The 22,639-nt window shown below is 48.1% G+C and overlaps 1 protein-coding gene across 3 annotated transcripts in view; it reads left to right on the top strand.

Annotated features, from left to right (window-relative positions):
* Nucleotides 1-22,639, top strand: part of insrb (insulin receptor b) — a 73,877-nt gene that overhangs the window by 38,328 nt on the left and 12,910 nt on the right. For all 3 annotated transcript variants that reach the window (XM_086282560.1, XM_086282561.1, XM_086282562.1), the window contains 9 exons: nucleotides 12,053-12,261; nucleotides 12,353-12,486; nucleotides 17,675-17,814; nucleotides 17,986-18,130; nucleotides 19,999-20,213; nucleotides 20,305-20,431; nucleotides 20,553-20,803; nucleotides 21,884-22,051; nucleotides 22,125-22,323. In XM_086282560.1, coding sequence (XP_086138686.1) covers nucleotides 12,053-12,261; nucleotides 12,353-12,486; nucleotides 17,675-17,814; nucleotides 17,986-18,130; nucleotides 19,999-20,213; nucleotides 20,305-20,431; nucleotides 20,553-20,803; nucleotides 21,884-22,051; nucleotides 22,125-22,323 — 1,588 coding nt within the window. The remainder of the gene's footprint in view (nucleotides 1-12,052; nucleotides 12,262-12,352; nucleotides 12,487-17,674; nucleotides 17,815-17,985; nucleotides 18,131-19,998; nucleotides 20,214-20,304; nucleotides 20,432-20,552; nucleotides 20,804-21,883; nucleotides 22,052-22,124; nucleotides 22,324-22,639) is intronic.

The following is a 22,639-nucleotide window of genomic DNA, read 5'->3' as shown; positions in this document are numbered from 1 at the left end:
TCGGTGTACACTGGAACACGAGGCTGCAGTAACATTGAGGTCAAATCCATGCTTGAGTGAGACTCGCTGGGATAAACAGGCTGCTGTTGCCTCAGAAATTAGGCCCAGTTCACCAGTTTGTGCTACAGAGAAATAAACTGGTGTGTTTAAACTGCAGTGTTGAGTTTTCAGAGCGTTTTCGTCTCTTGGTAACAACAGGCATAAATAACAATGTCAGCTCGGCTTCTCCCTGTTTACCTCTGGCTGCTGTGTTTCTCTGTGCACCACCCACACACCCACCCACTCACTCCCACTGACGGTTGGAGGGGGCCTCTGCTGACAACACCTGCACCTCCAAGGATGAGCAGGGCCTCTTCAGCCCCCCCCCCCTCGTGTTGTATGTGCTGTGTTCTTTATTCTTTTGTCCTTCACGCTGGTATGAATTATTATTTCTGTGCACGCACACACGTATGGTGTTATGACACAAACAGGTACTCCTTTGTGGTTGGATGGTTCTCCTCCAGAAGTCGCCTGCTGGGAAAATCCCTCAGCTTGATTTTGTTCCCCCAGCCCAGGCCCCTGAAGGGACACCATGTGCCTCAGTCTGGCTTAAGATCCACGTTAGGCCCAGACTGCAGCTATAAGAGAGGCGAGCACCTCCAGTGTTGTTGGAATAAAGTCGTAGACGAATTAAAGAGCTTGTTTGCAGGTGTCCAACACGCACATGTAGATTTGTACCAATCTGGAGTTTAAAACACTTTCTGTCATTTCCAAAGACTCACTTATTTTGATTGTGCAACTCTTATTTCACTCTGATTTTACAGAAGAGAGGATACCGTGTCCTTTATTTATTAGAGGTGGGAATCACCAAACATCCCACGATACGATATTATCACAATACTTACCGCACGATACGATATTATTGCAATTTTTAAAAATATTTTGCGATATTCAGATTCTGTCCATAAAGGTAAACTTCATCAATATTAATTTTATCTAATATCAAAGTCTCACACTCAGTCTTTCTCTCATTTCAGTTTTATTGTTGACAAACTGAACGGTTTGTATTACAGTCTAGTCCAACTTAACTGAATGCAACCATCTGGTACAATTATAGCTATTCTGAACTATGCAATATGAAAACTATGCAGCCCCTTCAGCAACTGAAGAATTTGAAAGTAAATTAAAACAAAATATAATTTTACATTAAATAAAAAAGTTTTAAACGTAATTAAAATAAAACATGTCTTAAATTAAAATAAGTAAACTGTCATGTTTATTGCTGCCATAAAAAAAGTTAAACACATTTGACAGTGTCAGGATTGTTGCTCAGAAAAAGGATCAACGTGCTCTGAAGTCAGAGCACAAAAACCTTTTTTTGTAACAAAATATCGATTTGTGCCGTCCCTGCATCGATACATTATTAGCAAACAAAATATCACGATGCTACACAGTATCGATTTTTTTCCCACCCCTATTATTTATGACATGAAAGTGGGCCATAAACATGAAGATGTTTGTTTTTTGGATACTTTGAGGGAATATTGAAACGCAGAATTCAGGATTACTCAGTTCAGACTCACATTTGCAGAAATTAAAGGTTTTGTTTCTTTGTCTTCTGCTGCCAACGGTGAAAAAGCAGCTTCGGCAGGTTTCCTGACAGAAACGGTGAGGGTGGCACTAACCTGGACTTCCTGTCACGTACTTTGAAGCAGATATATGACGGGCTTCAATATTTCATGTAGTGCTCTTTACAAATAATGTTTTTACGCTAAAGCAAAGTTTTATTTGTTTTGCTAATTTGTTCAAACAGCTGTGTTGATACTTCTGAGGGCGTTTACTTAGATAACAGCTCGTAAACCAGAGTGAGTGAATGTATTAATTATAGTTTTCAGGTGTCCATATAAATGCAAGAACAAGTTTGTTGGTAATATTTTAGATATTTTAAATAGACCATAAATGTATTTGATTTTGATTTAAGCTGCAAAACAGAAAAGCAAAGAGTCACGAATCATCGTAATGACTCTGTAAGTGAATAACATGTCGGCTAGGGCTGCCACAAACGATTATTTTGATAGTCGATTAGTCACCCATTATTTTTGCGATTAGTCGACTAATCAGATCATCATCCATTGGACGTACAGCTTATTGCACCAGCAGCATCTGCTCTTATATAACTATCATTAGCTTACAGCTTTAAGTGTTTAAGGTCTGTGCTAACTAAAAATAAAGACAAGATGATAGTTTATTAATTTTTAATGAAATTTGCAGATTGTTTCAGTGAAGTTTAATAAACTCCTTCTATCTAAACTATAACAGGACACCGCAGTATATTCTGGAGCATCTCACACTTCTGATAATCAGCTGTCTGCTTGACGTTTATTCAGCTGTGTAAAAACTATAACTTTAATCTCAGACAAACTGATTTACTCAGGAACAAATAAAATACTAAAAAAAGCCAAACAATAACATTTTTAAGTTATCTAAGTGACTTATATATCATGTTTAACCTGAGTAGCGAAAGACGGCGGTGGGTTTGAAAACGATTTGCGGGGAGTCCGGTGTTCTCACGGCTCCAGTTAGCCTAGCCCCCGGCTAGCTATCGAGGTAGTGGGTAACAGACATCTCCGAAAACGTCGGAGCGCTTTTGAAAATATGTGGTGTCCTGATAAACTGAGCAGATATTTGAGGTTTACACAGCTACATTCTCGCCTGAAAATATGTTAAACGTTTATTTTGTGACCCAGAAAGATTAATAAGAGTAACATTAAAACTAACTAGCTGCCGCCATTGTTGGAAACTGCGCTGGGCTGCGCTATGAATTCTGGGACACAGCTTCTTCTTCTTCGGGGTTTAACGGCAGCTGGCATCCTTGTACATGCAGTGCTGCCATCTTCTGTTTCAGTCCGTTATTACACTCTTAAATCCTGCTACTTATTCCTGCGTCTTTTGTGATCTTACAAAGCTTCAAACGACGCGTCGACTATTAAATCAGTCGTGACTAGTCGACTAATCGTGGCAGCCCTAATGTCGGCTACTTAATCTTGCTTTTGAGGAGACGCCCCACAAATTCGAGGAGAGGAAAACGAGTCTGGGGGAGGGGACGCAGTCCTGCCGCTCTGTGCTGGTAAATCCACGTGGTTTGGTTGTCGTACTTCGCTAAGTGTTTCCCCCACAGTGGCCGCGTGCCTGCACCGCCTGCTCGACCCCTCGCACCCCAGGCTTTTTTCTGGATCTTTCCTTTCAGCGCGTTTTCCTCCCTTTGAGCTTCACCCTTCCGCCTCGCCCTCCACCTTCCGTTCACCCGTCGCCTCTCCCGTGTGTCCGTATCGCTGCGTGCATTTCGCGCAGGCTGCATTGGCCTCTGCTTTTCCTTCCTGGCGCTTGTCAGCGCCGTCGTCATGCCAGGGCACAGGGAGTCAGATCAGATCTTATTCTAGCGCGTCCATATCACTCTAGGTGCTGCTGCATGATACGCGTGGCTCCTGGTAAGCTGTAGTGATGCATCTCCTCCCCTCCATATGTAAAGCTTGTCGTTATAGGCATGCACACGCGTGTAATCCCCCGGTTCTCTGTTTGGCAGTTAATTGTGTGCTTATGGCAACTCTCTTCATTCTGGCAGTTATTGAAACTAAGATTTTAATTAGGGGAGGTTTCAGAGCGGCGTGCGCTGCATTAATGTTGAAGTGGTGGATCGGCGAGCAGTAAGTTATCATCCCAGTCAGCTGACGTTAGGGTCCTGTTGAACATGTAAACTCTGTGGTATGCGTTTTATTCCTGTTCACACAGGAACGGGATGTTTTTGGGACACTTGGATTTAGTTGAACCGTTTGTTGGTCACCTGATGGCACAGCTTGTTCCCAGAGATGTAGCCGGTAGTTCGAATCCCGTCAGTGCACGTCCAACGCTCTTTTCCAGTCGCAGTTATCTCGACTCGACCGTGCTAGGTTTTTGAGGTTTGAAGCGAGATGACTTGGGCCAAAAATGTGACATCAGCAGCCTGAGTGACGTGGTAGGATGAGTCACGAGAGCGACTCCTTCACAAGACTCAAATCCGCCATTTTTTGAAACCTGGCAACGAGGGTAACGGCTGCACCTAAATCAACACCGTGCAGACGTTTACAAGCCGGCGTAGCATCGCCTCCATCGTTGGCTTCTGTTTGTGTCGCATAGAAATGACATCACGGCCGCCGCTCACAGTGAGGTGGGACTGGAGCAGAGTCGGTGCTGGTGGGAGAGACGCATTTCTCTCCTGGTGGATTCAGTCCTGAGGTTTGACTGGTGTCATCAGCACTTCCAGTTCAGGACAAAAGAAAAAGGGGAACGTGATGAAACGCCAGAGTACGGGATGTCTCGATATTTCCCAAAGTCTTCTGATCCATGTGAGTCTGAGTCACTGTTGTGATTATGACTAACACCCTCCATGATGAGCCACACCGGCCCCCGGAGACACCACGGTCGGGTGTCTCAGCTGTTTTCATTGGCTGCTCGCTGCGCTGATGGAAAGATGGCTCTCGCCGTTTGATAACCACAGCTTTATTTTTCCTTGGGAAAAATGTTCTAATCTGTATATGTTACAGTTTTTAACCAGGTACGTTTCAGGTCGGTGGCTGCTCTCTACACACCGTTGTGCACCTGATCTTATTTACTGTCAGCCTGTTACGTTACAAAGATTTGTGCCCTTTATCGAATGTAATTCTTCCAGACTTTAGTCAAGCAGCAACAGCACCACCATTGTTGTGTCGGGTCAGGGGTTAAAGGGCACGAAGGAAGGGTCTGTTTTCTTCCAACAAAGGAACGTCATTAGAACATGTTTGCAACACGTGAGCCGTGTGCTGTGTTTTCAGTTTGGGAATGTGACAGGCCTGTTTCTCCGAGTCGTGATGAAGAGTTTCCCTCCTTCCTCCCAGACTAAAAGGTTCTTCCTGAGGCCCTGTGGGAAGCGAGTGGAAGGAGGAGACGGGCAGAATGGGAGTCTTCCGATTTTTGTAAAAAGAGCAGAGGGGGCATGTTTTTAACTGAGAGCTCTTCAACTTTAGCTGTTTTGGTTTTTTGCCGCCTATATTTTTCCATCTGTCGGAACGAAGCGTTCCCTTGAAATTCCTCAAGTCTTTAGAAGCCCTCCCATCTTTTCTGAAGCTGCACGATTGACATGTGCATCCACATTGTGCTCTTCTCTGGGCGTGCACGCACGTGCGCACACCTCTCCCCATGCACCGTGGCTCTATGTAGTGCTATGCTGTGAATATGAAATAGGACAGCCAGCATCTGCACTGCAGCCATCCCGCCCTGGCCTCACACTGTGACTGCTGCTCGCTGCCGCTGGTCGGCCTGCACAAACACACCAGCACGGAGCTTTGTGCGCGCGCTCGTGTTTTCTTGTCTGTTCATTTGTTTGTGTGAAATCATTTCCTTGTTTGTCCTGCTTTTGATTTCAGGCAGACGTCGTGTTTACCTGCAGACGCTCTGTGCGTGTTTGTCTTCACGTTTGCCCGCATGCTCGCTGCTACCTTTTAATCTGCACGCAGCATCTGTGCTGCCGAGTGTAACGCAGTTAAAGGAAAACAGAAACTTGGCTCCAGCTTTCATCGTGTCGCTGAATAAAGACCACATGGTCCAGTTTCATTATTGGTTTGTACATTAAATATTATCAACCAGAGAAACACACAACAAGCAAAAGTTTAAGTGGTTCATTTGTGTCTTAATAACAAGAATTTAATCAGATAATCTGTTTATTCATTACTTATACAGTTTGTTGATGTCCTTTCAAGGCTTCAGTAAAAAGTCAGTTTCTTGGCATCCTGGACTCCATGCAGCCCTCGCCTCGGTCGGAAGGTCTACACGAACTCAACGCCCCTGAAATACAAGAAAGCCTGAAAGAGGAAAGGAGGCAGGGAAGAAAGAAGGACGGAGTGAGGACAGGAGGAAGGGAGAACTGTGACAATCGGGCCTTTGAAAAACTTGAGGAGAGAGAGCAATTTGAGTTGTGTCTTTGACTTTCTCTGTGTCTAATGTGAGGAGATAATGGGCGGCTGAGGCAGAAGGAGAATGCTTTAAAAAACACCTTAGTCATGAGCGGGCCACGGCGCAGCACCGCCGATTAAATTAACCCGATGTGGACGGGTATTTATCCAAGAACAGCTACGGTCCATAAAACGGCACCGAGCAGCGCCGGGCAAAGGTGTCGAGTCACCGTCTGCAGAGTGTTTTACATGTAAGCTTCAGACAAACAGGAGCTGCAGGTGTTCAGGTTCCTCCGTCTGACGGCAGAGTTTGGGCCTGTGGGATTATTTCCTCCTCGTCGGTCGCTTTCACGATCGATTCATCGTAAACTGTTAAAGGCTGTGTGTGTGTGTGTGTGTGTGTGTGTGTGTGTGTGTGGATGCGAGTAGTCCTCTGGGTTAAGGAAAATCCTGAGGTCTGTGATGCAGGTGTCTCACTGTCTAGATGAATGTTTTGTCCGCCGTGTCTCTCCATCACCTTCCCACCAAACTACCCAGTCAGCAAATCCTGCAAGACTTCTGTGTGTGTGAGTTTATGTTGATCTCAGTGATGTCTGACTGTTTTGTCTACCACTCTGTGTGTGCGTGTGTGTGTGTGTTCCCGGCTTGTTTTTATTTGCGGGTGTATTTCATGTTTGCGTCTAATGTCAGAAAAGCTCGAGCTGGTGGCAGTGCGACAAATTAAAGCTGCGTCACAGAGGAGGGGGGAGCAAGGAGACGTGGCTCGTCGCAGGATAAGGGTTAACAGGGATCAGTAGGTTCGGAGGTCGGTAACGACACGAGCATCAGAAAGTTGCAGAGAGTGTGTGAGTGTGAGTTCAGTTCCACCCTGAGCATCTGCAGTGAGATCCGGTGACTGGGGTTTTCTCGGCGGGGTGATTTATCACCTGCGACGAGACGCACTACGGTGGGGTGGGACCGAGGGAAAGGAAGGTGCCGAGGAGGGTCAAGAGGGGGGGAAAGAAAGAAGAAGAAGCCGAGTGGAAAAGGTCAAAGTGGTTGTAAATCTTTACGGGGCAGAGAGATGACGGGAAGGTGAGGCGTTACCGTGAAAGACAGGACACGAACACAGCCAGAGGGGAATCTAAGAAAATGCCTGTTGGGAGCATGCAGCTAATTACTGCAGACGGTCTATGTCTGGACTCGTCTCCATGGTAACAGGACGGGCCAGCAGGGCTGGCCGGCGCACAGGAAGACACAGACGAGGAAATCGATGAACAGACAGACAAAGCGGGGAGCGAAACCGCGCTCATTAAACCACATTCCCCCCTTTTCAAACTGTTTATCTTCGTGTCTGCGTTCGTGAAAATGAATTAGCCTCACGTTAAGGAGAGCTTCAGCTGCAGCAGGCCGAGCTGGAGATCACAAGAGATAAGGAAAAACAGTAAGTCTGGCCATGTGTGGAAAAGGTTTCTCCGTTCTCACAGACTCAGTTTCCTTTCATTGCGATCGATGGACGCTTCGATTAAACTTTGTAGCACTGAATCCCAGCTGTAGAAGGAGCGCTATAGCTGCACGGCTGTACAATAAAGCACGCGTGTGCTTGTTCGGCCATTGGGGTGCTGCAGGGTCATGATGACGGGCTATCAGAGAAGGAGGTGCAGATATTCGGGCCTTGCTTCTTGACACTCGTTTGGGGAGACCGGCAGAACGCTTCTGTTTATGGAAGTGGAAAGAGTCGACATGTTGAGACGGGCATGTCAGATATGTGGCAGGAGCGTGCGATAGGAGAGAATAGTGCGCTGTGAGGTATATACCCTGATAAAAAACAAAGCACACAGGCCGTAATGACACTACAGCCTGTGTGTGTTCTGTTTTCTAAGGTTTGACCTAAAGCGAAGGCTGAACTCGTGTGTGTCCGAGATGAACCAGGCCCTGCTCTTCCAGCCACTTCCACCCTCGGTGACCCAGCCTCGTTTCATTTTGCCAGCACACATGTTGCCCTTTGTTCTTCGTGTCACTTTTGTATCAGGTTTCTTGTTATAGATAAAGGTCGTGAGCGTTTCTTTGAACGCAGCTTGGCACAAACAGTCCATCGTCCCAAAAAGCCTCCAGGTCAGCAGCAGGTTCACAGCCAAAATCTTCCCGCTGTAAGGTGACCCTGCTCACCGCTGCACCACCCAACCCCACACCTGATGCTAAAGTCAGACCCCGTGGCTCGGTAAACCACCCGGTTTCATTTAGATGTCCAAACATGTTGGATCTGGGCTCCAGTGTGTGAGCGTCACACGGTCACTGACTCGGTGATGGATCCACGGGATTATAAAAATAACGCCGATGGAAAGGGAGGAGCTGTGGTGGCGATACGCTGCCTGCAGTTTGTTTTTCCTCTCTGCTGTCTCAGTATTTACTTATTAGAAGTGATACACGGAGCGCTTCTCAGGAAACGGCGATCAGTTCCTGAGAGCTCGTTTGAATAACGTTGTTTGCAGCTCTTCCTCTGGTTCGCTGCACTGTGAAGTTAGTCTCGTTTCTTTGGCAACAGCTCACCAAATAAAAAGTGCTGGACGGCGTACGTTTTTCTGGCAGATTAAAAACGAATAAAGTTTTGTTGTTTTATGCCACGGATGGTTGTTTTTGTAACAAACCTGCTGTGGTGCTTCACAAGGATTTAAGACTTTGTTCTTCTTCGTTTGAGGTAAAATGAGTAGAGAACAGACGGGCTTGTTCAAACACTGGTGTTCAGCCTCGATTCTGCAGTCGCTCATTCGGACTTCAGCCACTAGACTGATTGTTGACAGGAGAGACGGCGTGATTGGTGTGTGTGTGACCTGTGGGGGAATATCGGCTCGAAGCATAAAGGGTTAGAAAAGATCGGACGTTGGTGTTCGTCAGAGCCCGACTCTCCTCTCCTCCACCTTCTGCTTCCTCACGTCAGCTGTTTTCTGTCTTCCTCTCCACCTCCTGTCTTCCCCCCCTCTGCTCTTTCCGTAGCCTGTGTTGCATTTCCGTGAACGGCGGCGTGGCTTTCGTGCTTCTTGACGACGCCGGTGTCACTCTGGTCCCTCCCAGCAATCAGCGTGTTTTTGTTTACACCCGTTCCCCTCCCTCCAGTCCCTCAGGACAAATATCTTACATCAGATCACTCGAAGCATTTATAGCAGTGCTTTTGGAGCTCAGGACTCCCACCGTGGCCAAATATAGTAAACTGTGTGTGGATGAGTAAGAGCGTGCGTGTCCTGAGTGAGCAGCTCTGGGGTAAAAACCTGTTTGTTATTGTTCCCAGCTCTTTGCCTGTAGACACCGCGGCCAATTAAAGGGGAGGTTTTAAGTGTTATGAGCAGGAAGTGTTGCGTGTGTGGCTGCACGCTATTGGCTGCCCGGCTTTCTCCCGCGTTCTCCCCCGAGGATCGAGCAGCCGGGGCTTTTACGGCCGTGGCCAAATGAAAGGTAAACGTAGCACACCTTTGATCACGCCTCGCGTTTAAACACCTTTACTGGAACTGTGTGCATGCGTAAGGAGGAGGCGGGCAAATGATTCAATGACACAGTGAGGTTTTACGTGTGTTTGTGTTTGGCTTAATGAGAGAGAACCTCTCCAGGATGCTGCCTCCTCGTCTTGTTGTGCCAGCGAAATCATCCCTTCGTCCGTGCCTCCCCCTCCCCTTCCCCACCCAGCCAGCCAGCATGAAAACAAAACAAGGCGCTGTATGAATGAAAGTGGGAGGGGCAGAGTGGCCTAGAAAGGCAGGCAGGCAGATAGAGCGGTAGATAGTGGTGCAGGGCAGGGTGAGACTGGGATGGAGAGGACAGTGGAGTAGGAGGGGATGAGTGAGCGAGCGTGTTTGGCATAGTAGCTAACCCGCGTTAGTGTGAGCAGACACGGTCCTGCTGCAGTGGTGTGTTTGTGCTGCACATGTGCAAACTGCACGCTGCTTCTGTGAAGAATAACAGACATTTTGTCGTCTCGTGGATTTGATTGAAAAAAATGAGCCTCTGTTTCTGGCTTTGGGTAAACGGATCGAGCCTTTAGCTTCGCCCCCCCCCCTCGGCAGCCGGTCTTCCCTGGCGTGTTGGCTTCTTAGCTGCATCTGCTCCTTCCCACCTGTCCCAGCACGGCCAGGGTTAACCCTGGGAGTCTCTCCCCTCCAACATGGAAGAGACCATTCAGTGGGTGCCTCCCCCAGCCAGCTAGCACATTGGCTAAAGCTTAGGGTGGATCCAGAGGGCTGGAGCGATTCCCCGGCATGGATCTGGATCGGCCCTCCCCTTCACCATTATGCGGCGGAGTGGAGGGTGAGGGCGGGGGAGGAGCTGTGCATTCTTCTCGGTTGTGCGCAGCAGCGGCGTCTTAACGGTACTTAGTAAAGAAGATGTAGAGGAGCGACCTCCGCATGAACTACCCCAGAGGACGGAGATGGTGTTTTTCCCTGCATTAGTCATTCTCCCTCTCCGGGGTTTTTCCCCCGGCTGCTCCCTTCATTATTGTTCCTTTCTTTAACCTCGTTACCCCACCCCATCCTCACCCCTAGCCACAACCCTGTCTGTCCCCTCCGCTTTTACTCAGGCAGCACAATGGGCCGCCCTCTCGTGCAAAAGGAGGCATGCTGGGGTGGGAAGGTGGGGGCCCTGGATGTAACCTTGGCAGCAAGAGTTGTCCTCAACAGAGGCTGCATCCCACAAAAGCTGCAAACATTGCCCCCCTGGCACCTTTTTAGGCTGTTCATCAGCGTGACACCTGAATAATGTTTCCCCTTCAGTTCTTCGCTGCTAGAAGAGCGATCGCAGCTCGGCTCACGCGATCAATTCAGACATCGCACACGCTATACAAGCACACGTCACGTGGGTTAACGGACACGGAGCCCTCATCCTCCAGACTAAAGCAGGACAGAGGAACATGAAAATGAGCTGAACCCGCCGGGGACACGGTGAGATGACCGAAGGGCTCGTCCGGTCGAGACGTGTTTTACTGAACAGGCTCTGAATTAAGGGGAACTCTCTGAAACAGTGTTTTTACCACCTTCTCTAACACCTGCTGAACTTTCAGGCTTAAAACACTGATCAGTTCAATCTTCTTTTATTGCCAATATTTTACTATGAAGACCAACTTCCAGCCTTCAGTTATCACTTCTCCACTGCACAGCTGAGGGCAGTTTATCGGCGCTGTGGGCGCCGATGATAAAAAGGTTGGTGGTCGGTGTAACGTGAGATCTAATGAGTCTGTGGTCAGAGACTACTACAGTCAGCGGGTCAGACCGGACTGCTAATCTGATCACAGCTGACTCTTAGGCTCTTTCCCAATAGGTCCAAAAACTCTGGCGTGAGCCCGTGTCACATAGTGTTCAGCCTTTCAGCAATTAAGCCGGTTTCCTTGGCAACGTGGGCTGCTGCTGACCCTCGGGCGTAAACTGCTCAGGTGAAGTCGTACAGTTTTCCAGCCTGAGCTGGTTTGATTTGTGCAGTCATGTGTCCATGAAGTACGTAAAGCGCATACTTACTAATAACATGTTAGTCAGTTCAGTCCACGTCACATACAAACACACCCCCCTCTGCTCCTTCAACCCCTCCCAGTATCCCAGTATCCACTTGCAGTGAACACTGGGATGTGCGTGCCTGAAGAGCAGACGAGCCTTTGTAGCTTCTCTCAGGTATGAGATGACAAAGTCAGTGGTGCAAATACCAGCGAGCGAACAAGGAAGTCCTCGTGTTTTGGGTTTTTTGACCTTTGTGTGGAGGTCAGACGTTTTCCATCTTGTGTTCTTCCTCATGGCTGCGCACGCTCCCGTTTTCTCTTTGAGCGACCGCAGCAATAACAAAAGGCCAACTACATACACACCTGTTTATAGTTCACGTGTGGATATAAACACCCAAAATGCACGCGGTTCACTCGCTGCTCTCAGATCAGTGCGAACCACAGCTTGGTGGCCATTTCGCTGTGATGTTTGGTGAGCTGTGAGATGCTAAAAGGAGCAGCAGTGAGCAGCTGTCAGCGCAGCCTTGTGTTTGAGCTCGTCACAGAAGCTGTCCGAACGGTGACGCCGGCGGGGGAAGCGGGATAAAACGCGTATGAGGAGAATATGTATGAGCTCACATTTAACCGCCTCTTCCTCCTTTCTGCTCGTCTCCTTTAGTGTGCGTGGACAACTGTAAGCACAGTGCCTGCACCCCCCAGGGCCAGTGCTGCCACGACCAGTGCCTGGGCAGCTGCTCTGAGCCGGGTAACGCCAGCAGCTGCGTGGCCTGCAGGAACCTCCAGCACGGGAACGCCTGCGTAGAGAAATGTCCTCCTGGATACTATATCTTCAGAGGGTGGCGCTGTGTCAGCTTTGCTTTCTGTCAGGTTGGTAATAATTGCAGTTAATCACCAGTTCATTAATAAACTCGTGTAATTACATTTTCCCCCCACTTGTTGTACTTGTTCATATACTCAGGACCTCCACAACCAGTGTAAGCAGACTCGGAAACAAAACCAGGACCGGGACTCGGGCTGCCATGAATACGTCATCCACAGCGGAGCCTGTATCCCAGAGTGCCCTTCCGGATATTCCAGTATAAATTCCACTACGTACGTCTGGCTGACACACAAACGCACGCACAAACCTCGCTGATGGTAGCTGTCGTCACATGGTTGTAAATGTCATCCCACCGCCACTCTGTGGTCACCAAACACATTTGCACAGAAGGGAACTTTACATTTGTTTGTTACACTCGATAAGTTATGTAGCGATGCAGGTAAGTCCCCGTCTGCTCCAGCTTCTCCTCGTGTTGCCTCTTAATGTCTTCTGCTCAGGTGTTCACCAAATCTGAAATGGGACAAAGAGCATAAATACAGCAAAGCACACGCAGGCATGGGGCAACCTGTATGTGATTGTTGGCCCCGCTTTGTGCAGTCCTTAGTAACCGTGCGTTACTGTTTCACTGGAAACCTGAGCAGGATGAGTCACAAACTCAGCAGCTCATCAAATAAAGAAAAGGCAATATTTGCAGGAGAAGTTACCACGCAGCGCTGAAGACACAGTTTCCATTTAGGCATTAGCTACATGATTTCATATGCAAATTAGTCCTCTGATCTCAGCCGCTGCAAATACGTCCCCGGTTTGTTTGCACGGCCTCCGTCACATTTTGTTCTCGGTGATTACTCAGCTGCATCGGCGAAGGCACAACGCTGTCCAGAGAAGTTTATAAAACTTTTAGTACGGAGATTATGTGTTTTTAATTTGCTTAAATGAGGTTTTATTTTGCGTGCAAAAAACACTTGAGAGTTTTGATTCGTCTGGAAACCACATATGAGGGTCCTGTGCTCCCAGTGATGTTTAAACAGTCTGTGCTGGTGAGCGCGTCTCCTGCAGTTTTCATGTGAAATTTAGCAAAACACTCTGTGTGCATTTCAGAAAGGGTTTAAGAGTCAGTTTTATTTATTTATTTATATATACATATATAAAAATGTTAATTCACAACAACTCTCCCTTAAGACTCTTTATTTTGGAAGATAAAGACCCTAAAAAATGAAAAGTAACCACACAGCAGTGCCACGGTCATATACAGCCAGGAGACCAAGTTCAATACAGGAGCAGAAAATTAAAGTCAGAGTAATGGGGAATATCACAAACTAACCACCTCCTATGACCACTTTTAATAAATGTATAGAAATACATGTAGCTGTACATAATTGTATGTCTTTAACGTGAATTTCAGTTTTGACTGCGTCCCACCTGCAGTACCTCCGTGGCTCACCATGGGGCCGCAGCCCACACTTTGGTAATCACGGCGCTAAAAGCAAACTCTCGACGATATTGGGGAGCGTTTAAAAAAAACCCAACCCTATGAACAGGAAGAAGAAATCTCGGGTAGATCCAGGCTCGGGGAGCGGCGGCCATCGCTGTGACCGACGTTAGAAATCTGGAGCCTCAGCTCAGTCGTCTCTGTTAACCAGATATACTGAAGTCAGACAGGCGAAGAGTCAAAGTCGAAACACCGGTTACAGTTTTCCACAGTGCACGTGTAACCTCGTCTTATTGATGTCTTAAATGTGACAAGAGCTTTTAATAAACAGACGTCCAACCTGTTTACCTCACAGCATATTCAGCTTTCTACTTGTAGTAAAGGGGGTGAAGGAGAGAAGAACCTCCTGTCTCGTAGCTGTTGCTAAACACGGAGGACGTGCGTTTGTTTCGAAGAAAGCGTGTGTTTACATGCTTCCAGTGCACACACATACAGCCGAGGCAGCGAGGGCAACACGTTTGTCTCAGCAGCAGCTCGGAGAAATCCTCCCGCAGTCTGTCTGTGGCCGACGCTATCGATAGTGACGCGTTTCAGACTTAATTATTTCTTTTCTTTGAACACAGCTTTGCACAAACAGTCCATCGTCCTTATTTACTTCTTGATTGCAAAAAGGGTCGTCACCTAGCGTGAAGAAGAAGTGGAGCGAAGTTTGCAGACAGATGGTTAGGACTGTTGAGAAAGACTAAAAGTGGCGAGTGTGACAGGAAAAGCAGCGTTGGCTCTAACAGCAGCAGGTTGTGCGCTGCAGCCACAGGTGGCTGAATGATTGATGGTGTTTGTGTTTTTCTGGCGTACCTGCGTTTGTGCGCGTGCGTTTATTGTTTATATATTTGCACGTGCGCAAACACACGTTAGTGTTTATACGTGCAGAAGGTTCTGGCTCATTACCAGCAAAGTGTACAGACGGGTTACTTTTTCCAGGTGCAGACATGATGTTACAGAGAAGACGGAGTCATATTGTGTGTTTATTAGATAAACAATACCAACGAAGGCGTTTTAAAGCTTTTAGTACAAACAGCAGAAAAGGTAACAGCATTTAATCGTCACGCGCTTTAGAGAGAAATGCATCTCGCCAGCCTGCGGGGAATATCGCGTGCTTAGACGCAAAAGAGCATCGCTGTAAATCTCAGTCACACACCCCGAGGCCGAACGGCAGCCTTTATGTGCGCATGTTGTTGTTTTTTGTGCGTCCTTGCACATCGATGCGTAATCCTGGGCAATACTTTCAGGCATGTCAAGAATGCCTTGGTTGTTATGTGCCAATGAACTACACAAAATGGAAATATTGGTTGGTCGCCAGGTGACGTCCACGGCCTGGAACGAGGCTCGATGTCCACGTCGTCATTGGGAATCTGTTGATTTTTGCGACATTACAGCCTGTTTTGGTTATAACGAGAACATGTGTCATCATCTGGCAGCAGCTCCACCCAGACAGACACGAGCACGCCCCGTCCGCCACTGCTTTCACACCCACGCCGTCCAACGTGAGCATGGCCCACCCATCGGTTTGCATCATGTTTTTGCTGGGACTCTTAACAGACTGCTGAGTAGGAGACCCTGCCTCCCTTTGGTGCCTCCAGCATTGTGCATGTGTGCATATGTGCATGTGTGCATGTGCAGCGCTGTTAGCACGCATCTAAAACAACAACGACATGAGAGGTGTTAGATATGATGGAAGCTGCCCTGTACTTCATTTTTCCAGGTAGATATTAGAATAGAATAGAATTCAACTTTATTGTCATTGCACACGTCACAGGTACAAGGCAACGAAATGCAGTTTGCATCCATCCAGAAGTGCAGAATTAAGTAGAATTAAAAATGATCGTATTGTACAGAATGATTATTTACACAGAATTATACAGCAGTGCAGGTAAGTGAGATATGTGGATGATTTCTACAGAGGTATGTAAAGTGCTGGTGGTTCAGTGCATGTTATTATACTGTGTATTATGTTATATTAAGATAATGTGAAGAAACGCTTCATAACTGCATCTTCATCCTCCTCTGCCAGTCTAAAAAGAGTTTCCTCTTTCCTGGATGTGACAGCAGTACCGCTGTGTGTGCACGTACGCTCGCTCCAAACCAAAGCCTCTGTTCTCGACGGTTCGGGGAGTCCGAGTCACAGAGTTCAGCCGGACGGATCAACGCTGTCCCTTTAAGAGCTCCGGTCGGACGCCGCCTGTGTGTCTGTGTTTTTCACTACAACGACCCAAAACATTCTGTCTACGCTGCAACTAGAGCGTTACTTCTGAGGAGCTGAATATACAATTTTCCATGTGGGAGAAAGAGACACAAAATATGCTTGGAGCTTTTCTTAAAAGTCACTGTTGTTCTGCAGAATTCATTACAGTGTATTTCCACTCACTCACAAGTCACAGAGAATGATTCGTCCACTGAGTGCGAGAAATGAGGAGCTTGATAAGGTGGAAACCACGAGGAGCCGAGCGTGGAGCTGTCAGCGTAGATGGCAAAAGCAGTACCTGTGGGGTGTTTCGTGCCACTGTGACTGTGGTAAATGGGGTCTTCATCGCAGCCTGGCTGTCTGGGAGGGGTGGGGGGCTTATTTTGGATAACTGCGTGTATGTGCGTTTGTGTTTCCTGCACAGAGGGAATATAATAGGAGCTGCACAGAATTAAAGCAGGGTGAGCTTATGAATAGCAGTACAACAGCTTCCTTTGTTGGCTGCTTCCTGGGCACAGGGGCTCCTTTAAAGACGTCCCCGGGGCCTGAGTTTGGTGATCGGTATCTTTTCTAATGATCCAGAGCAATCCCCTGCCCCGGCTGACATGCACTCTACCTTTTTTAAGCAAACGTGAAAAACATTATAACTGAACATCCTCGATTCCCTCAAAATAGGAAATGGGGAAGTATACATGGAGGCTTCCTTGCCCTTCAGCCAGTGTGCAGCGTGTATGGCTAAAGCAGGTGGGTGGGGACATCGAGGGTGGAAATGAAAGCTGGATTCTGCTCATTTGAGAGCGCATCAAAAAAATAAACAGTGCTCATTTGTGAATGGAGCAGCACGTACCAGACTACTCGCTGCACATGCCAGGCCTTTTGTGAATGATTTTCTTGAAGGGCGCTATCAAGGCCTCATCGCCGCGTGCGTGCGTGTGCATATGATTACGTGCAAAAGCACGTTTGCAGTGGGAGGACATCGCTCTGAGAGCTGCAGCTGGCGCGCGAGTCTTGTTTCTTTTCTCTGTGATATTTTTTGCACTAAAACTAGCGGCAGAACATTAATCCTGTTAAATAAACCATTTTATTTTAGAGGTTATTAAATCATTTGAGAGAATTATAGAGATTCACATAAGTGCAGCAGCTTATTGAGCGCATGTTTGATGGTTTCTTGTTTGATTCACCACCGTCACTTCCATTAAAAACAGATATATATGATTATATAAAGTATGCCCCACCAATACACCGATATACCGGTTGGAGGTCAATACTGATATTGACAGATTTTAACCATTTCGTCATCAATCCACATTTCCGTTTTAGCCTTTAACGTGGACGTCTGTGGGGATTGACTCATTCTTGGAGCCAGCCTCAAGTGGACATGAGAGGAACTGCAGTTTTAGACACTTGAATGTTGGCTCGTGTTTGTTTTCTAATTTCCTTTGGACAAAGGGAGAAGAACCAGCAGCTATAACAGAGCAGATGGATGTCTGCCCATGTAGAAAGTCTGAATAGACCTCAGAAAAACTGCGATGTCATCCCCGGCTCCGACCCACGGCGCTCCGCTATGTCACCGAGCATTCCTGCCTCATTCCAATTCTGATAACTGCACGCAGAAACATTTGAGGCATTTTCTGTGTGTTTCGCTCAGAAAACAGTTTTGTTTGCTTTAACCGAAGGCGTTTCTCTGCAGCGTCCACGTTGTCTCCAGAAGTCCTGACCTTCAGCTAGTCGTGGCTCGCACACAAAGCTCGTTCATTAGGATTTTGATGTTGTGTGTTTCTCTGTGTAGGCTGACTTGCTCACGGTGTGCGGGCTTGTGTCCTAAAGAGTGTGTGGGAAACAAGACCATCGACTCGGTAACGTCGGCCCAGGCTTTGAGGGGGTGCACCATTCTTAAAGGCAACATGATCATCAAGATTCGAGGAGGCAGTGAGTACCACTTCCTGTTTCTCTCTCCGTGTCGCCTTCTTGTCCATTACTTGGGTTTCTTGACTTTCCCCCCTTTGTTAAAACTTTTTGAGCCTTTATCTGTATGTACCTGACCTCTGTCTGCTCTCATCAGCTGGTAGCTGTTTATGTGATGAACTGTCGTCTTTATAGATAACATAGCAGCCGAATTGGAGGCGAGTTTGGGTCAGATTGAAGAGATCACAGGCTACCTGACCATCCGCAGAGCTTACGCCCTGGTCTCCCTCTCATTCCTCCGCAAACTGCGTGTCATCAGGGGGGAGCAGCTCGAGGCAGAGTAAGTCTCCTCTCCTCTCCTCTTGTCTCCTCTCATTTCCTCTCGTCTCCTCTCTTCTCTTCTCCTCTCCTCTCTTCTCGTCTCCTCTCCTCTTGTCTCCTCCCCTCTCGTCTCCTCTCCTCTCCTCTTGTCTCCTCTCCTCTTGTCTCCTCTCGTCTCCTCTCTTCTCGTCTCCTCTCGTCTCCTCTTGTCTCCTCTCCTCTCTTCTCGTCTCCTCTCCTCTTGTCTCCTCCCCTCTCCTCTCCTCTCCTCTCCTCTCCTCTCCTCTTGTGTCCTCTCGTCTCCTCTCTTCTCGTCTCCTCTCTTCTCGTCTCCTCTCTTCTCCTCTCCTCTTGTCTCCTCTCCTCTCTTCTCGTCTCCTCTCCTCTTGTGTCCTCTCGTCTCCTCTCGTCTCGTCTCTTCTCGTCTCCTCTCTTCTCGTCTCTTCTCCTCTCCTCTCGTCTCCTCTTGTCTCCTCTCCTCTCTTCTCGTCTCCTCTCCTCTCGTCTCCTCCCCTCTCGTCTCCTCTCCTCTCCTCTCCTCTTGTCTCCTCTCCTCTTGTGTCCTCTCGTCTCCTCTCCTCTCGTCTCTTCTCGTCTCCTCTCTTCTCGTCTCCTCTCTTCTCGTCTCCTCTCCTCTCCTCTCGTCTCCTCTTGTCTCCTCTCCTCTCTTCTCGTCTCCTCTCCTCTTGTCTCCTCCCCTCTCCTCTCGTCTCCTCTCCTCTCCTCTTGTCTCCTCTCCTCTTGTGTCCTCTCGTCTCGTCTCTTCTCGTCTCCTCTCTTCTCGTCTCCTCTCGTCTCCTCTCGTCTCCTCTCCTCTTGTCTCCTCCCCTCTCCTCTCGTCTCCTCTTGTCTCCTCTCCTCTTGTGTCCTCTCGTCTCCTCTCCTCTCTTCTCGTCTCCTCTCCTCTTGTCTCCTCCCCTCTCCTCTCGTCTCCTCTCCTCTCCTCTTGTCTCCTCTCCTCTTGTGTCCTCTCGTCTCGTCTCTTCTCGTCTCCTCTCTTCTCGTCTCTTCTCGTCTCCTCTTGTCTCCTCTTGTCTCCTCTCCTCTCCTCTTGTCTCCTCCCCTCTCCTCTCGTCTCCTCTCCTCTCCTCTTGTCTCCTCTCCTCTTGTGTCCTCTCGTCTCCTCTCGTCTCGTCTCTTCTCGTCTCCTCTCTTCTCGTCTCCTCTCCTCTCCTCTCGTCTCCTCTTGTCTCCTCTCCTCTCTTCTCGTCTCCTCTCCTCTTGTCTCCTCCCCTCTCCTCTCGTCTCCTCTCCTCCCCTCTCCTCTCGTCTCCTCCCCTCTCGTCTCCTCTCCTCTCCTCTTGTGTCCTCTCTTCTCGTCTCCTCTCGTCTCCTCTTGTCTCCTCTCCTCTCTTCTCGTCTCCTCTCCTCTTGTGTCCTCTCCTCTCCTCTTGTCTCCTCTCCTCTTGTGTCCTCTCGTCTCCTCTCGTCTCGTCTCCTCTTGTCTCCTCTCCTCTTGTGTCCTCTCGTCTCCTCTCCTCTCCTCTTGTGTCCTCTCGTCTCCTCTCGTCTCGTCTCGTCTCCTCTCTTCTCGTCTCCTCTCCTCTCGTCTCCTCTTGTCTCCTCTCCTCTCTTCTCGTCTCCTCTCCTCTTGTCTCCTCTCCTCTTGTGTCCTCTCGTCTCGTCTCCTCTCTTCTCGTCTCCTCTCTTCTCGTCTCCTCTTGTCTCCTCTCCTCTCTTCTCCTCTCCTCTCGTCTCCTCCCCTCTCCTCTCGTCTCCTCTCCTCTCCTCTTGTCTCCTCTCCTCTTGTGTCCTCTCTTCTCGTCTCCTCTCGTCTCCTCATGTCTCCTCTCCTCTCTTCTCGTCTCCTCTCCTCTTGTCTCCTCCCCCCTCCTCTCGTCTCCTCGCTGTGAGTGATTGATTTTTCTGATGTCCGATCTCTTTCAGGGCCTATGCCTTCTATGCGCTGGACAACCAGAACCTCCGTGAGCTTTGGGATTGGTCCAAGCACAACCTAACCATCCTGCGTGGTCGCACATTCTTCCACTACAACTCTAAGCTTTGCATGTCTGAAATCCGAAAGATGGAGACGGTGACTGGAACCCGGGATCGAAACCAAAAGAACGACATCGCTTTACGCAACAACGGGGAGCAAGCTTCCTGTAAGAGCACCAGAATACGGGACTGCCTTGTTTTTGGGATTGCTCTGACCAAAAACTAACGTGAACGTGATTATTGTGTTTGGTCCTTTAGGTGAGACGAAGCTGCTGAACTTCACTTTGATAAAGACCAAGTCGAATATGATTATACTGAGGTGGGAGCCATTCTGGCCAGCAGACTTTAGGGACCTGCTGGGATTCATGGTTCTCTACAAAGAGGCGTAAGTAAATCATTGCTTCGTGTACAGACGAGGACACACAAAAGCCAACACTTTACTCTTCAGTCTGTCTGACACACGGATGCCTAACAATGTTGGGACGTTTTCGTTCCATGTGCAACAGGCCGTATAAGAACGTCACCGAGTTTGATGGACAGGACGCCTGCGGCTCTAACAGCTGGGTGATTGCCGATGTCGATCCGCCGCCTCGTTCCACGGAGGGAAAGAAGGCAGACGACCCGGGGTACCTGATCCGACCGTTGAAGCCCTGGACCCAGTACGCCATCATGGTCAAAACGCAGCTGTCTGCATCTGATGAGCACCAAGTCCACGGAGCCAAGACCGAGATCATCTACGTTCAGACGGATGCTTCCAGTGAGTAACGCCATGAACACCGACGTTTGTGTTTGATGGATACTTCAATGACTGTAGAACATCTGACATTTTCTAAGTGATTGTGTAAAACTACTCTGGACTTCTGTTGGGGGGCTTTTTGTAAACACTCCAACTGTTGTTAATTGTTTTATATGATGGGATGTATTAAGAAGCCATTTGGGCTTAAACTGAAACAACTTTGGGACCTTGCTCACGTTTGGATGAACCTTCCTTGATGAGGGGGGGTGTTGCCCTCATACTACTGTCAGCACTCATTTCTTTATATTTTGTTTCCAAGTTGCTCGACTTTATTGTAACTTTTTAAAGTGCTCTTGAGCAGGCTCTCTGAAAGTTTTCCTTTTTGTTTGTGCAGTGTTTGTCCCTGATCATTTTTATTTGTTTAAACCTCTTAACACTGACCATGAACCAGGAATCATTGGAACATAAAAGGAACCAAACTTGAGGGATGAACCAGACGACTTAGCAAAGAGCCGCTTTTCAGTTGTGCCTGTAGACACTCTGTTACCTGCAGCAAAAACACATTTCTTTAGTTGAATCTGTAAAAAAAGCCAAACATAAGCCGCCTGACAGGCAGAAAATAATCTGTGTGAACCTCAAACTGATTCCAAAAGAGCTATTAGCCAAAAGCTTCACGGCATGCAGCTTATCCTTTAAAAAAGTGAGGAAAATAGAAGAACAAAGGAGAAGGAAGACAAACTGTTTACAGCACATGAGCAGCATCTAAAAGTCAAGAAACAGGACAATAATCTGGGAAGGCTGCGACGCAGGAAGATGCATCTGTCCCTTCAGCTGATCCATCTGGTCTCAGTGGAGGGTGGACTGCACTGTGCTGAGGAATAAACGTGTTTAAACAAATATCGACTTTTAAGCTCGTTAGAATTGTGCAAACTGTTATGTTTGGTGTTTCCATGGATGTTTGCATATTTAATAAATCGTTGGACCTATTTTATTTTCCAAACAAGGTAAAAAGAAGAAGGATGGAATGGTGCCTCTAGACTCTAGTCTGATGGAGCTAAAGTCCTTTTGATGCACTTACATTTTGTTCTCTGTCCCCGTCAGAACCCTCTGTTCCTCTGGACCCCATCTCCTCCTCTAACTCCTCCTCTCAGATCATCCTGAAGTGGAAACCGCCCACCAGTCCCAATGGCAACATCACCCACTACCGGGTGGTCTGTCGAAAGCAGGCGGAGGACAGCGACCTGTACAAATTCGACTACTGCTTACAAGGTTGCAGTTTAAATGGTTCGCCCTCTTCAGTCATTTGAGGGGCTTTCCCTGACTGCTGTGTTTTCCCGTCCAGGAATGAAAGTGCCGTCTCGCATCCCGACCCACCTGGACAGCGAGGATGAGCACAAGTGGAACCAAACAGATGAGCCCACCTCGGGCGGCAGGTGCTGCGCCTGCCCCAAGACGGACAGCCAGCTAAAGAAGGAGCAGGAGGAGATAGAGTACCGCAAGACCTTCGAGAACTACCTGCACAACGAAGTCTTTGAGAGCAGGTACGAGAGCAGGTTCATTCCCAGCATCTGAACATGCGACGATGCCTTGGCTGCATCGTTTACCCACATGCTAAATGAAAACTTAAATAGAGACGCACCCCAGCACCTAAATTAAAGGTTTAATTCGTGTTCCTGGAGCCGCTTAATGCCCTCGAGTTTTGCAGAAATGTAACAAATTCTTTTGGTGTGAGTTCAGCTTCACACCGAGCGAAGCACCAAAAGGAGCTTCTTGTCTCGTTTGTTTCTCTTCGTGACCGGAGTTAAACCAGATCACTCAGCCTTGGTGTGAGTCTCTGTGCCAATTCTGTGTCCTCCA

This window comes from Aulonocara sp. 'chitande type north' Nkhata Bay, linkage group LG23, assembly GCF_057382095.1.
Source record: "Aulonocara sp. 'chitande type north' Nkhata Bay isolate Kocher_YH1m ecotype deep benthic linkage group LG23, A_spYH_male_GT1.1, whole genome shotgun sequence".
Lineage (NCBI taxonomy): Eukaryota > Metazoa > Chordata > Actinopteri > Cichliformes > Cichlidae > Aulonocara > Aulonocara sp. 'chitande type north' Nkhata Bay.
The sequence above is the reverse complement of the archived record's forward strand: the minus strand, read 5'-3'. Positions and strand labels throughout refer to the sequence as shown.